Genomic DNA, 12,108 nt, shown 5'->3' on the forward strand with positions numbered 1-12,108 from the left:
ATTTCCCTTCTCCACTGAAATCATCTTCTTGTTTTTGTCTTTTTGTGTGTGTGACTTAACAGACATACAAATGTGTCTTTTGAATCATGACTCTGTCTGGAATTTCGGCTGGCCTTTGTGGCCAGGAATTTCTCCTTTATTCCAGCATAACATTTGCAATGCTTCTAATAGATGCACTGCAGTTTCCCCCATAATTTGCATAATTTGTGCTGACAGCATTTTGGCTAGATCTTTGCTAGAGCAAATGCTTCCAGGAGCATGTCTTCAAATGGGAAGCTTGCGCATCAGTCGTGGGCTACTACATTCAGTTCCTGCTTGCTTGTGGCTTGAATTTGAGGCATTGACTTGGATTGGTACATAGTGTTGAGGCTTGTGGCCTGAAAATACGAGTAAACGGCTTTTCTGCAGAGAAAATACAGACATACTCTTAAAGTACCGAAATGTTGGGGCTGACATTTAATTGGGCAATATTTCCTCTGTGGTAATAATGGAAGGGCTTTGACTCTGGGGTTCATTCCTCCCTTTTTCTCAGTGAAAACAAACCCCATGTTCTCGCTTTTGGAGTGAAAGGAGAAGATGCATTTTGGGTGAGAGAGGGCGCTTCATCAGGTCAGAGGGTGCTACTGTGCTCTGTGTAAAATAATCCTCTCTGGAGCTGTACCAAGGAAGTGAAGCTAGGGAGCATGTGTGCAGTGACTAGTAGGGACTGTACCATGGGAAAAGTGGGTTGTGGAACAGGGGAGAGGACTGTCCCATGCACAGCAGAATGAAGCCAGATGTGCAACATTATACTTCAGTCTTTTCACTGGGTTTAGCTTAATTTCCTGCTTCTGATGTTGCAGTCCATGAGTTGGAATGCACTGCTCAGCGTTTTTGTGGAAGCTTTGAGAAGCTAAGTAAAAATGGTGTGAATGAGCAGTAGTGAAACAAGGTTTAGAGTTATTTGGTGCTGCTTAAAGCTGCCGGAGTTCCCTTGTATTTCTAACTTCAGATGATCAGAAATCTGATATGCCACCATATTATTAAATATGATAGTCCCTGCCATTTAAAAGCACAGCATTTTAAGTCTCTCTCACTCGAACCCCCTCAGTTTTGTAAATGTTGTCTAGTTGAGCTGGCAAGTCTTAAAGGAACAACTCAGTTTAATTCTGTCAAAGTATATACAGGATCAAGTGTCAGGGTGAGTATCTCTAACCACAGAAGGTACCTTTTACCATAATGGGGAAAGAGAGGCAGTGCTGCAGTTTATTTGCCTTGTTGGGTTATTTGTCCCAGGGAATTGCCTCTCTCCCTCTTTAAGTGAAAAGGGGCTGTGTTGGAGGGATGCCTTTTTTGCAACATCCTGATATCCTGGTTACAAGTTTTTATTCCAAGGACAACTCCTGAGGCTTAATTCTACTTGAAAAGCAACTTGCTTGTATGTTGTTAGCAGCTGAAGATGTGCTATCTAATGCACAATGAAGTCCCTGAAGTTTCATTTTGCTTTTGATGGATTCTTAGTGTCATCTTCACTTCCAGAGAAATTTAAACATAATTGGTGCATGATGCAACTAAGTTTTTAAAAAATCACTACATTATATGGGCACCGTATTCATCGCAATTGCTGAATTCTCTTCCCATCTCCAGAGCATCAAAATCAAAAGCTTCACCTGAAGCCCAGAAGAAAGATCTTCTACCCCCATCACCAGTGTCTCCTGCACATCCTGCACCAAAGTCAACCAAGGTGGCCCAAAAGAGACCCCGAAATGAGAGTGACCAGCCAACTGCCATGGATAACACTGCCAAGAATAAGAGCAATGACAAGGATCCTTTGATCTCCAAGCACCGCAAAGTGGAGAGTAATCAAGCTGAACTGTCAAAGGATATCAAAGTAGGTATCTATTATAACTGACAGGAAGCTTCCTGCAACCCGTGGATGCTGTGTGATTCTCTTTAGAAACATGCTCTGAGGATATATAAAAGGAAAGAAGATAAACCAGCCACCAAGAAAGCTCTTTGAAGCATTTTGCCCCTTTCATGGCTGGCTGTAACCATATGTTGCTAGCCCGAAAGCCTGCATTGTAACTTCTCTGCTGATTTGCTGTCATTTGTTTTCATCTCACTAGTGAAGCACAGTGAGAAGGGGTGCCCATGTAAAAACCAAAGGCGTCATGTTTATGGTAGTAACTGTTTCTGACTGTAGGCAAGCGCAAGTACAATATTGGTGTAAAATAAGGATGTTTACAAAAAGAAAAAGTGGACTGCTTAAAAATAAGAAACATACAACCTGGTATAAGGTTTTCATAGTATCATAGAATGGGTTGGGTTGGGATGGAGCATTTACCACTTCTTTGGGCAACCTGTTTCAGTGCCTCACCACCCTCACCGTAAAGAAATTCCTCGTTCTATCTAACCTAAATGTCCCCTGTTTAAGTTTGTTTTATAGTTTGCTTATAAAATAGTTAACGATCCTTGCAGCTGGATCTTTGCATTTTTGGGTTATAAAACTCAATTATATTGCTATTTACTAGTGGCTGGGTGTGTGTGGTCTAGTATGTAGTGTGAGTCAAGCCAGACTGTGCTCCCTCTATTAGCTGGCTTCTAACTGCTTACTTTTTCCTTATAATGTAGTTAGTAATAAGGAATCAACAATTGTGTGGTTAAGCTGGAAATAAGTGTGAATGGATATTACCCATTCCTGCTTGCAGCCTTACTGCTATCTTAGCCATTGTGCAAGGAAGCCTTCTACTTAATTTCTCCATGCTTGGGAAAAGTTTGAATGGTATTAAGCCTTACTAGCAGTCAGGTAAGAAGCCAGGTTTCCATTTCCATTATTGGAGGGGGTGCTGAGGAAGAAGGTAAGAAGACAGGTAGAGCCTGGAAGATAGACTATGCATGGGACAAATAAATATTTTCTATTGAAATTTAGGAAAGCCAGGCTTTGGAATTGTTTTAGACATATCTCTAACCAGATTTATCTGTGCTCTGTGATTTTTCAGGGATCTGCCGGACATGTCACAAAACCTTTCCCAGTGCCTTCTTTGCCAAATGGTACGTTCAAGCCAAAGAGACCTCGACTCAAGTTTAAAAGGTAAGTTTTTGTTTCACACCCCTCATCTGTACTTTCTAAAGACACCAGGCCAGGCTGGCCCTGCAGCCACCCTGGCTTCTGCTTCTTAATAAGCACTTCTTTGGGGAGGAAAGAGAGGAGAGGTGTCTGTGACTTGCCCTGTACTGTCTTCTCATGTCTGGGACTTACCCCACCTACTGAAAGCAAAGGTCTAATTACAACAGTTCTCATACTAGAACCACTACTCTAGAAATTAGTTACTTTTTAACTCTGAGAGGAGGTATCTCTTGTGCCTGCCTAGAAATGATAGATTTTGATTTGTCCGATTCTTGACAAGTGGTGAACTACTCTCTGACAAGGTGCTGGGCAGGCAAGTAACTTTTTCTGAGAGGGCATGACTCTTTACTTGCTCATTTTGTTAATGCACAGATGGTTGTGTGCCACTTGCACAGTGAATAGATTATCCCACTGCACAGAAATGTGTGTGTTCCAACTTCATCATTGTTTATGTGTTGATTGAGACCAAGACCAGTAGAAGCCTCGGTGGCCATATCTATTGTAAGCAGATAAGTTGAATGCAAGGTCTTTTGGTCTGAGATAAGTGCGTGGTACTGCAAAGTTTACTGTACCTTTCAATAAAAATATATTTGTGGTATTGTACTTGAGGAAAGATAGAAGATTACTATTATCTTTCCATGGGAGTGAAGAAGTAAACTTGGCCTCATAATAGCCTAATCTCTGGGGTTTTTTTAATTTCTAAATGTAACTTTTCAAATTGTAAGATAGATTTTTTTTTTTTAAGAAATAAATTAATTTTATCAAGTTGATTTAATCAAGCAATCAACAAATGTTGCATTCAGCTGCTGTGTGTTTCTGAACATGCAGACAACACTTATTTAGTGACTATCATAATTGTAACATGTTTGATAAGGCTATAAACAGGCTTACCGAAAAGGATGTTTGTACTCGGAGCATCCTCTAGATATGAAGGTAAAATTGATAATAGTCCTATTCTTTTTCTCTATTTTCTGTTTTTCTTCTCTCTGTCCCCAATTCAGACATCTGAAGTATCCAGCAGAATACTACCTAGAAGAGGCCAGGAGGCTGAAACACAAAGCTGATGCAATGGTAAGTTTTGGCTCTATGCTAGAAATGTAAACCAGCTCATGCCTTCGGAGCCAATATTTGTGTGCATGTGAATAAGGATTCACTAGCTAAAATTACTTCCATACTCCAAGTTTGGAGTATGTTCAAGTTATATGTGGGAATGCTGTCTTTATTTCCCAAATGTTCAGACATTTCCCTTTGTTATAAACACACCTAGAGAATATGCCTCAAGACCAGGATTCAGAGCAGACATTGTCTGAGGTTAGCAGGCCTCTTTGCTTTGCAGAGCTGTGACAAAGCCCTTGTCAGAACAGTTTTAGGACAGTTTACTCTGAAATGTCAGGATCCTGACAGTAATTGTGTTGCTGGTGGACAGGACTTGGAAGTGCCCTTTGCAGATGTAACCAGCCTTCTCCTCTATGTGCAGTTTAACAGTGTGCATAAATTAACATAGTTTTTGCTAGTTATGGCTCAGTCAGATAATTTAACGTATGCTACTGGCCGTTTACCTGTGAAAATTGAAGTGAGGGAATCTGCCTTTCACGAGGCAGGCCTCCAACACCAGACAATAATATCCAAAACCATTGATCAAGAGGAAAAGATACAAATAGCCAGAGCACACAAAGATCACATTAACTGTCACCTGGAGGCCGGGCCTGCATCTTTTTCTTTCTTCAAATCCTGACTAAATAGGGACTAAAAAGGAATTCGGGTATACTTGAGAGAAGTAGTTTTTGTCTTAGTCTAAAAATGAGAATTTTCTTCCCAATAGACTGACAAGACTGCAAAGGCCTTTCGGTACCTAGAATCTGCCCTTTTCTTCATTGAGTATGGAATTGCCTTGGAATCAGATGCACAGAACTCCGCTTACAGAATATTCCAGGAGACCATAGATTTCATCAAGTAAGCAGTTTTCAAATCAACATGTTTGGAGGGGAAGGGTTAGTTGCACTGCTTGTTTGCAACTGTGGCAGCTCTGGGTTCCCGCCGTGGAGCAGAGTTCAGGTTGCTGTATAAGCACGAGACAGACCATCCAGAGGCACCAGAGACATATCCTTTGAAATGTTTCAGCATTGCTTATCAGAAGAAGTAGGCACCATGTCCTCCTGAGTATTTGAGCCTTGCAGCTGAGGTACACCAGAGAACACTGGTTATGACAAGAAAGGACATGAAGGGGTTTTTACTTTATCCAGGTCCAAAGTTGCTTTTGCATGTGAGCTCAGTAGTATTTCAGTTTTAAAAAGCAAAGCAACAGTACAGCACGTGGAAGAGCAGTTAATGCCCCAGAAGTCTTGCAACTTGATTGGAAGCAGATTTTACTGGTTTCTGCCATGTGTTTTTCTACCAGTGCACTTTATTGGGGTTTCTTTTAGCAACCTTCCCCATTTAGTTTCACAGCCATAGTAGATATATGCAGGTAGTATGACATATACAGGCAGCACAACCTGAGCAACCATGTGTTGGATAGGAGAGAGACAGGTATCAGTTTATTCATATTGAAGTGACTGGATGTATGAGAGTGTTTGAGAGTTGATTTGATGATGCCTTGCCTTAGAGCTGAAACCACTTCAGGGGTTTTTCTGTCATAGACTTTAAACTTCTTGAAGTAATTGTTTGCTTTCTGGTCTTGATGGACTGTATTTCCAAGATGCTAATGTTGCTTTGCTTTCAAAAAGGAGATTTGCTTAGTTGGTTTTTGCCAAAAGAAACATTTCCCCTAAGATTTCTGTCTTGTCCAGAAACACTTGAATTAGTATTTCACCTTCAGTACTGGAGGGCATGTCTTCTGGGCCCCAGGCCTGTAGGTGGCCCATGGGGAACATCTGCTTGGAGGGACGCTGCCTGTTAATTGGTGTAAAAGGAGAGCGAGTCACATAAGGGGCTATATCTGGTCCTGGTGCGTGGAAGACAAGGCATTTTGAGACAGTCCTCTGCTCAAGATCATACAAAACACTTGGTGCCAGGACTAAGACCTCAGGGCAGGTTTCCTGACTTTTGGACCAGTGTTTGAGATAACGGCATGCACTGTTTTTTCATAAAGAGTGGGCCATCAGATCACTGATGGCTGACAAGCTTCTCCTTATTTTGTTTCCTTAGATTCATCATGACATTGAAATACTGTATGAGCTCCTCAGCATCTCCACATGAGGAAATCTTTGCCGTGTTATGGTGCGTAACTGTGTTTCTGTGCCTTCATACTCTGTTTTTAGACTTGATCAAGTGGAAGACTCATTACTTTCAGGGGAAAAGGAATAAGTGAAATGGGAATCAGAGTTCTGCAAGGAAGAAAACCTCACAATATAAAATCCAGAATGAACTGGAACATCTCTAAAATGAGCTGGTATATCACAAGGGGCCACACGTGGAAGGCACTGGCTCTAAAATTTGATCTGCTGGTAACCTGAGAGCACGTAAGGGCTTTCACCTAAGGTGAAAGAATGCAATTTGGCCGCCCATGTTGGAGCCATGTAACTGAAGCTGTAGCTTGAACGTAGCTGAGGCACATAGCTGGATGGAGGCTTACTGAGCCTGTGGCACCTCTAAGAGGCTGGGCACCTGTTTATATGAAAGACCAGACCTATCCTCGTTTGGTTTTTTTCACCTTGTGATTATTTCACAGTGACTTTTTTAAAGATGAGCAGAAGGAGGAGAAATCCTGAGCTTTCTTGACTTTGCAGTAGAGCTGAGGCGTGCCTGCGTGCGTCCCACAAGGCTGGTGACTGCTGAGCAGGCAGCAGCGAGCATGAATATTGACCAAGCTTGGGTGTGTTTCCGTTCACAGCATGCGCTGCCAGTCCCTTCTGCAGATGGCAATGTTCCGTGACAAAAAAGAGATTGCAGTAAAGTATTCCAGGATTCTGAATGACCACTTCAAGGTAGGGCACATGTGTAACTGAGCTGCCAGATGAATGGCTGCAGTAGTTACTGATGTCAGCTGAACAGCCCAAATCTAACAAGAGTTCTATTTCTTGCTGCAGAGATTTTCCACAAAAGCACTTTCTCCGTTTGTTGCAAGGTAAGATTTAAAAATACGTATGTTATAATGTGCCTGTAAGGGTGTGAGTGAAAACAGTAGCTGGAGTATTTGAGTTGCAAGCTGCATTTGAGAGTGCCCCACCATTTGCTCTTTCTTGCCACCTGAAATCATACTGTTAGGGGGCATGAGTATGTTTCTTCTCTCTCTTTCCCATCTCTTCTCGTTGGGATGAGGCTTTTTTTTGTTACGAGGTGCAGAGTTACTGTGTATCAAGCAGAGCAGTTCTCTACCAGAGAAGTGGTCAGAGGAGCAAAGAAGGTATCATCACTATGCTGTTTCAAAGCCCTTGTTGTCATCTTTGTTCTGTTAGAGATCCTTTGAGACTTAGCAGGATACCATCCCTATCTCCCTGGCTGCTGCCCGGTAGCGTTATGACTTCACCCTGTGGCAGCATAACTTTGAGGCGGTACGTTAATACTTGTCTCTTTAGCTCAGTCACCAATTAAGAAACTCATTTTGTAATTTGTGAGTTACAGAGCACATTGTCCTTTCTAGGTATCTGCAGCAATGTTGCTGTGTATGTGGCAGCAAAAGCAAAAGGCAGGCTGCCACCTAACAGTGTTTGACCCAATGCCCAGCAGACCAGGCCTGTGGTTTAATGACAATAAGTTAGAAGGAGTTTCTCTGTGTGGTGTAGTAATTGCATTTGGCAGATAGCTACTCGGCTCCACATCTGTCCCTTTTAAACTCTGCAGTTGCAATAGGGTTGTTTGGTCTTTAATAGTGATGCTGAAATTCCAGTTATTTTTCTGCCACCTTGCACAGTATAGTTTATGGGGAAGTACATGGTCTCCCAGGAGCAGTGGTGGAAGCCCCGTCATACCAGTGACTAATATTAGGTTGGTTGAAGTGGTGGAGGTGAAGCAATGTGATGAAGCCAGCCTGTGTCTGGAAGGCGGGCAGCTGACTGCATTTAGCTTCTCTAGGTCTATAAATAAGTGCGTGTAGGCTGACCTGGCTGCTTTGACTGGCTGTCAGAAAACTCCAGCCTCCATAGGTGGGGAGCTTCAGCGTGCCTGAAATGGAAGTCATTAGGAAAAAGTACTTAGATAATCTGTTGAAGGCCTCCAAAAGTAGGTGTAGATTTTGGAAGGTGAATGTATAGCCCTTCCTGATACCTGGTCCTGCATTTTCTTTTGTCAAGAGGAGTCCTTAGAGTTGCAAATCACTTCAAAAACCTTGGCCTTGCACTCAAAGGACAATAATTAGCTACATAGCTGAGCACATCTCAGTTTTCAACACCCTGCTCCATTCTGCAAGCTTGGATGATACCGGATAGCTCCTGGCATAAGATAGTCTGTGGCAAGGTTTTAAACTCTGAAGTTAAATGTTCATGATGGTGTTTCTTTCTCCTGCAGAAGCACAGGCATGGCTTCTCCTTTTTCTCCAATGCCCTCTCCTGCCAGTTCTCAGCCAGGATCAAATGCTAGCAACTACAGTGGCAACAGCATGTGCTCTCCAAGCACTGTCTCCTGTAATATCCCAGACATCACCCATTCCTACGTCACCATCACTTCCTATGTCCTCTCTGCACTTGCTAATTGGGAACAAGCTGATGCACTGATCCTGAAGCATAAGAGTAAGTTTTTGCCCTCTGGCTTTTCTGTCTTATGTGTTGTGTTTATGAGTATGTGCATGCTTAAATCCTAACAGTGTAGCAAACACGATACCTGAAGATCAAAGCATTACATATAGACAGCTACGGCATATTGGCAGGTTATTGGCAGAGACACTTGATGATGATATATTGATGAGTGTTCCAATTAAAAGGTTGGCTTGGCATCCTCAAATGTTTAAGAGCTAAGGGGTCAGGGTATCAAGTGCAGGAAACCAGCCAATTCACATTTCATGGTAACACAAGAAGCATAAGGAGTTTTTTGCTGTTTATTTTCCCCTTCAGGATGCTTAGCTTTGCTGAGTGGGTTCACTTTCATTAGAAACATTTTGGCCTGCAGCCTTGTGCTTTTGTTTGTCAATCTTTCAGGTAGTTTTGTTTTGAAAACAGTGGGCTGGCCTCCCTCTGTAACAGAGAGGCTGAGCGGCACTTGAATGGGAGTTCTTCCGGGGCACATGATCAGTATTTGCCAGTAGCATTTCCTAACATTGCTGCTACTTCTTGTATTTTACAGTTTTGTTGTTAAAAGTATTGTACCATCCTGTGGTACAAGCAGTGGTGAATAAGCAAAAGCCCTAGATTGGGTGCAGTTCAGTCTGTAACCTGCCATTCCACGTGGCATTTGCACTGCCATTTTCCATAAACCACAGTTTTCTGAGCTGCTGTGGGTGAAGGGATGTATAGCCACAATGTGTTGGCAAACTCACAAAAAAGACCAATGTGCCTGGCTCAATTGTTGGAAGGTTGTAAAAATACACTAATGAGGCAGTGGCTGAAATTCAAAAGGCTTTGCAAGTCACCTTTGAATGAAGTAACTCCAGCTGTTGGCTGTCCTCTGAGTAAATCTCTGCCTGCAGCAGCAATTCATGTGTAGTGTTTTGGATTAGATCCTCAAAAGGTTGATAAAAGACTGTGACATAAAAGGAGCGGTGGATGCTGCTGGTAAGCCAAAGGAATGAGTCGTGGAGGAAAACTTGTGGAGAAGGCGACCTGAGCACAATCTTGCATCAGTCGAGACTAAATTCAAACCTGCTCTGTGTTGCTGTTTCAGTGTAGGGGATTGATAACTGGGGTAGTAAATACTCCTAAGGAAGTGGATGTGTGCAGGAGAACAGTAAATACTCTCGTAGGCCGGGAGGTTGTTGTCACTGTTCAAGTCAGTGGAGAAGTTTCAGAACTGGAACTTGTTGGTATTCAGTACAGAGGCTAAGAGGTACAGAGTAAGTACATAAAACTAAAAAGACCACATCCTCGATTCTTTTATGCAATTCATAGGGCATAAGAAGAAAAGAGCAGTGGTCTTCAGCTATTGAGTTCCCTTACACAAGGAAGTCATAAGTTAGTGGAAAGCAGGCAGTTGTAACTGATGTCTGAGTCACTTGTGCAGAGCTGACGTGCTTTCTGCAGGGTCCACAACCAGGTGCAGGACCCAGCTCCTCACTGTAATTCAGAGCAGCACCATGGATCATGATGCTGTAACAGATCATCTTCCAGCCTCTGATCTTCCGCAGTGAGGGCAAGCTGAGGTTGCATTCCTGCATGTGAAGTCACTCTCCTTTCACACAGTGCTGTGGTCACAGATCATATTATCTTCTATTTACTCAGGCAGGGGGTTTGGACTCTTTGCCTCTGCTTGCAGCCGTTGTGTTCCCAATGGAGGGAATGGATATCCATTTTGTAAACAAAAGCAGGAAGATCAGGGGAAATATGTTCTCTGCTCCTGAACTGGAAAGTGTTAGAATTAAAGCATTGTGCTTTCTGCTTCTGAAATGTTCCTTACACAGCCAGGCAGAAGTTTTCAGCCTCCAATCTTTGTGTGTAAAAAAGGAGAGCTGAAAGGTGCTCTGCAACATGATCGAGAGTGGAGGGACTGAGGGACTGGGATGAGCCCATGTGACTGGAAGGCAGGTCATGCAGGAATGTCTTGGAAACATGACTGGAAAGGAATAGGTGTGCTAATTTCCCGTAACTTGCTGTCACTTGCACAGAAGATTGGCAGCACAGAGCAGGGCGTGCAGCCTGACAGCACCTCCCAGTAGGCTCAGATAGGCTACAAGAGCCATCTCCTGCCTGTGCAGGAGGAGCAGCATGGTGCCTGAAGTTGGTGGGACGATAGGAGGACTGTCTTAAACCTGCCTCATATGCCCAGCTCTAAGCAACTCAAATCAGAGCTGTATGGCCTGTCAAGCTATAGAACTGTTTAAACCTGTTCAGCTGAGAAATCATGGTGGCTCCAAAGTTTGAGGATGGATGAAGGGACCGTTCTGACAGCTGTGTGTGCATCTGGGCATCATTCAGAAAGACAGTCAAATCTGGCCTGTGTAACATCTGGAGGAGCACATGGCAGGGACTGGGGTGTGAACACCCAGTCTTTTGCCCACTACCGTGGAGTTTTAATGCCCTTTTACAGCCAGCACTGGGGAGGTGCTTCAGTGTGTATGCACGCATGAGTGCCTTTTCCTCTCACACGCCCTGCCTCGCGTGCTTGTTACACTTCCCAGCCTTCTAATGCCACTGGGCGCTCTGTACTAACAGTGTGTTTAACGGGGTGTCCCAACTGACAGTGTGCTGCTGTTGTCCCCCTGCGCCTCTTGTGTGAAACCAACCAAATGTTTTCTCTCTTTTCCCCCCCCCCCCTTTTTTCCAGAGTTTTTTGAAGATCTCGACGCAGCGTCGGACGAGCTGTCACTGACCAGTAGCTTGATCAGACTGGTCCACTACGTTAGGCAAGGTTTATGCTGGCTGAGACTGGAAACAAAAATGCCTTAACTGGTGCTCAAGTTAGTTAGTTAAGTACCTGGAACTTCTTCTTCTTCTTAAGTACCTGAAATTTCTTCTTAAGTACCTGAAATTTCTTCTTAAGTACCTGGAACTTTTTCTTCTTCTTAAGTACCTGGAACTTCTTCTTCTTCTTAAGTACCTGGAACTTCTTCTTAAGTACCTGGAACTTCTTCTTAAGTACCTGGAACAACTTCTTAAGTACCTGGAACAACTTCTTAAGTACCTGGAACAACTTCTTCTTCTAAAGTACCTGGAACAATAACTACTTCTTAAGTACCTGGAACAACAACTTCTTCTTAAGTACCTGGAACTACTTCTTCTTCTCTTTCTTTTTTTTTTTTTTTTAATTATTATTATTATTATTATTATTTTTATTATTATTATTATCTCTTTTTTTTTTTTTCCACTCCCCTTGGGGTTTTTTTTTGTTTTTTTGTTTTTTTGTTGCACTTTCAAAGCCTCAAACAGCCTAACTTTATTGAATTATTAGATTGTTCAATTGTTGAACTGTAGAATTGT

At 42.8% G+C, this 12,108-nt stretch overlaps 1 protein-coding gene across 1 annotated transcript in view; it reads left to right on the forward strand.

The window, feature by feature from the left end:
• The window catches only part of AFF1 (AF4/FMR2 family member 1), a 94,472-nt gene extending 82,581 nt beyond the window's left edge, over positions 1-11,891 (forward strand). The window contains exons 13-21 of the mRNA XM_030492946.1: positions 1,627-1,870; positions 2,979-3,070; positions 4,108-4,177; positions 4,929-5,059; positions 6,254-6,325; positions 6,939-7,032; positions 7,135-7,172; positions 8,552-8,772; positions 11,456-11,891. Coding sequence (XP_030348806.1) covers positions 1,627-1,870; positions 2,979-3,070; positions 4,108-4,177; positions 4,929-5,059; positions 6,254-6,325; positions 6,939-7,032; positions 7,135-7,172; positions 8,552-8,772; positions 11,456-11,577 — 1,084 coding nt within the window. The 3' untranslated portion in view covers positions 11,578-11,891. The remainder of the gene's footprint in view (positions 1-1,626; positions 1,871-2,978; positions 3,071-4,107; positions 4,178-4,928; positions 5,060-6,253; positions 6,326-6,938; positions 7,033-7,134; positions 7,173-8,551; positions 8,773-11,455) is intronic.
• The last annotated feature ends 217 nt before the right edge of the window (positions 11,892-12,108 follow it).

This window comes from Strigops habroptila, chromosome 7 (genome assembly GCF_004027225.2).
Source record: "Strigops habroptila isolate Jane chromosome 7, bStrHab1.2.pri, whole genome shotgun sequence".
NCBI lineage: Eukaryota > Metazoa > Chordata > Aves > Psittaciformes > Psittacidae > Strigops > Strigops habroptila.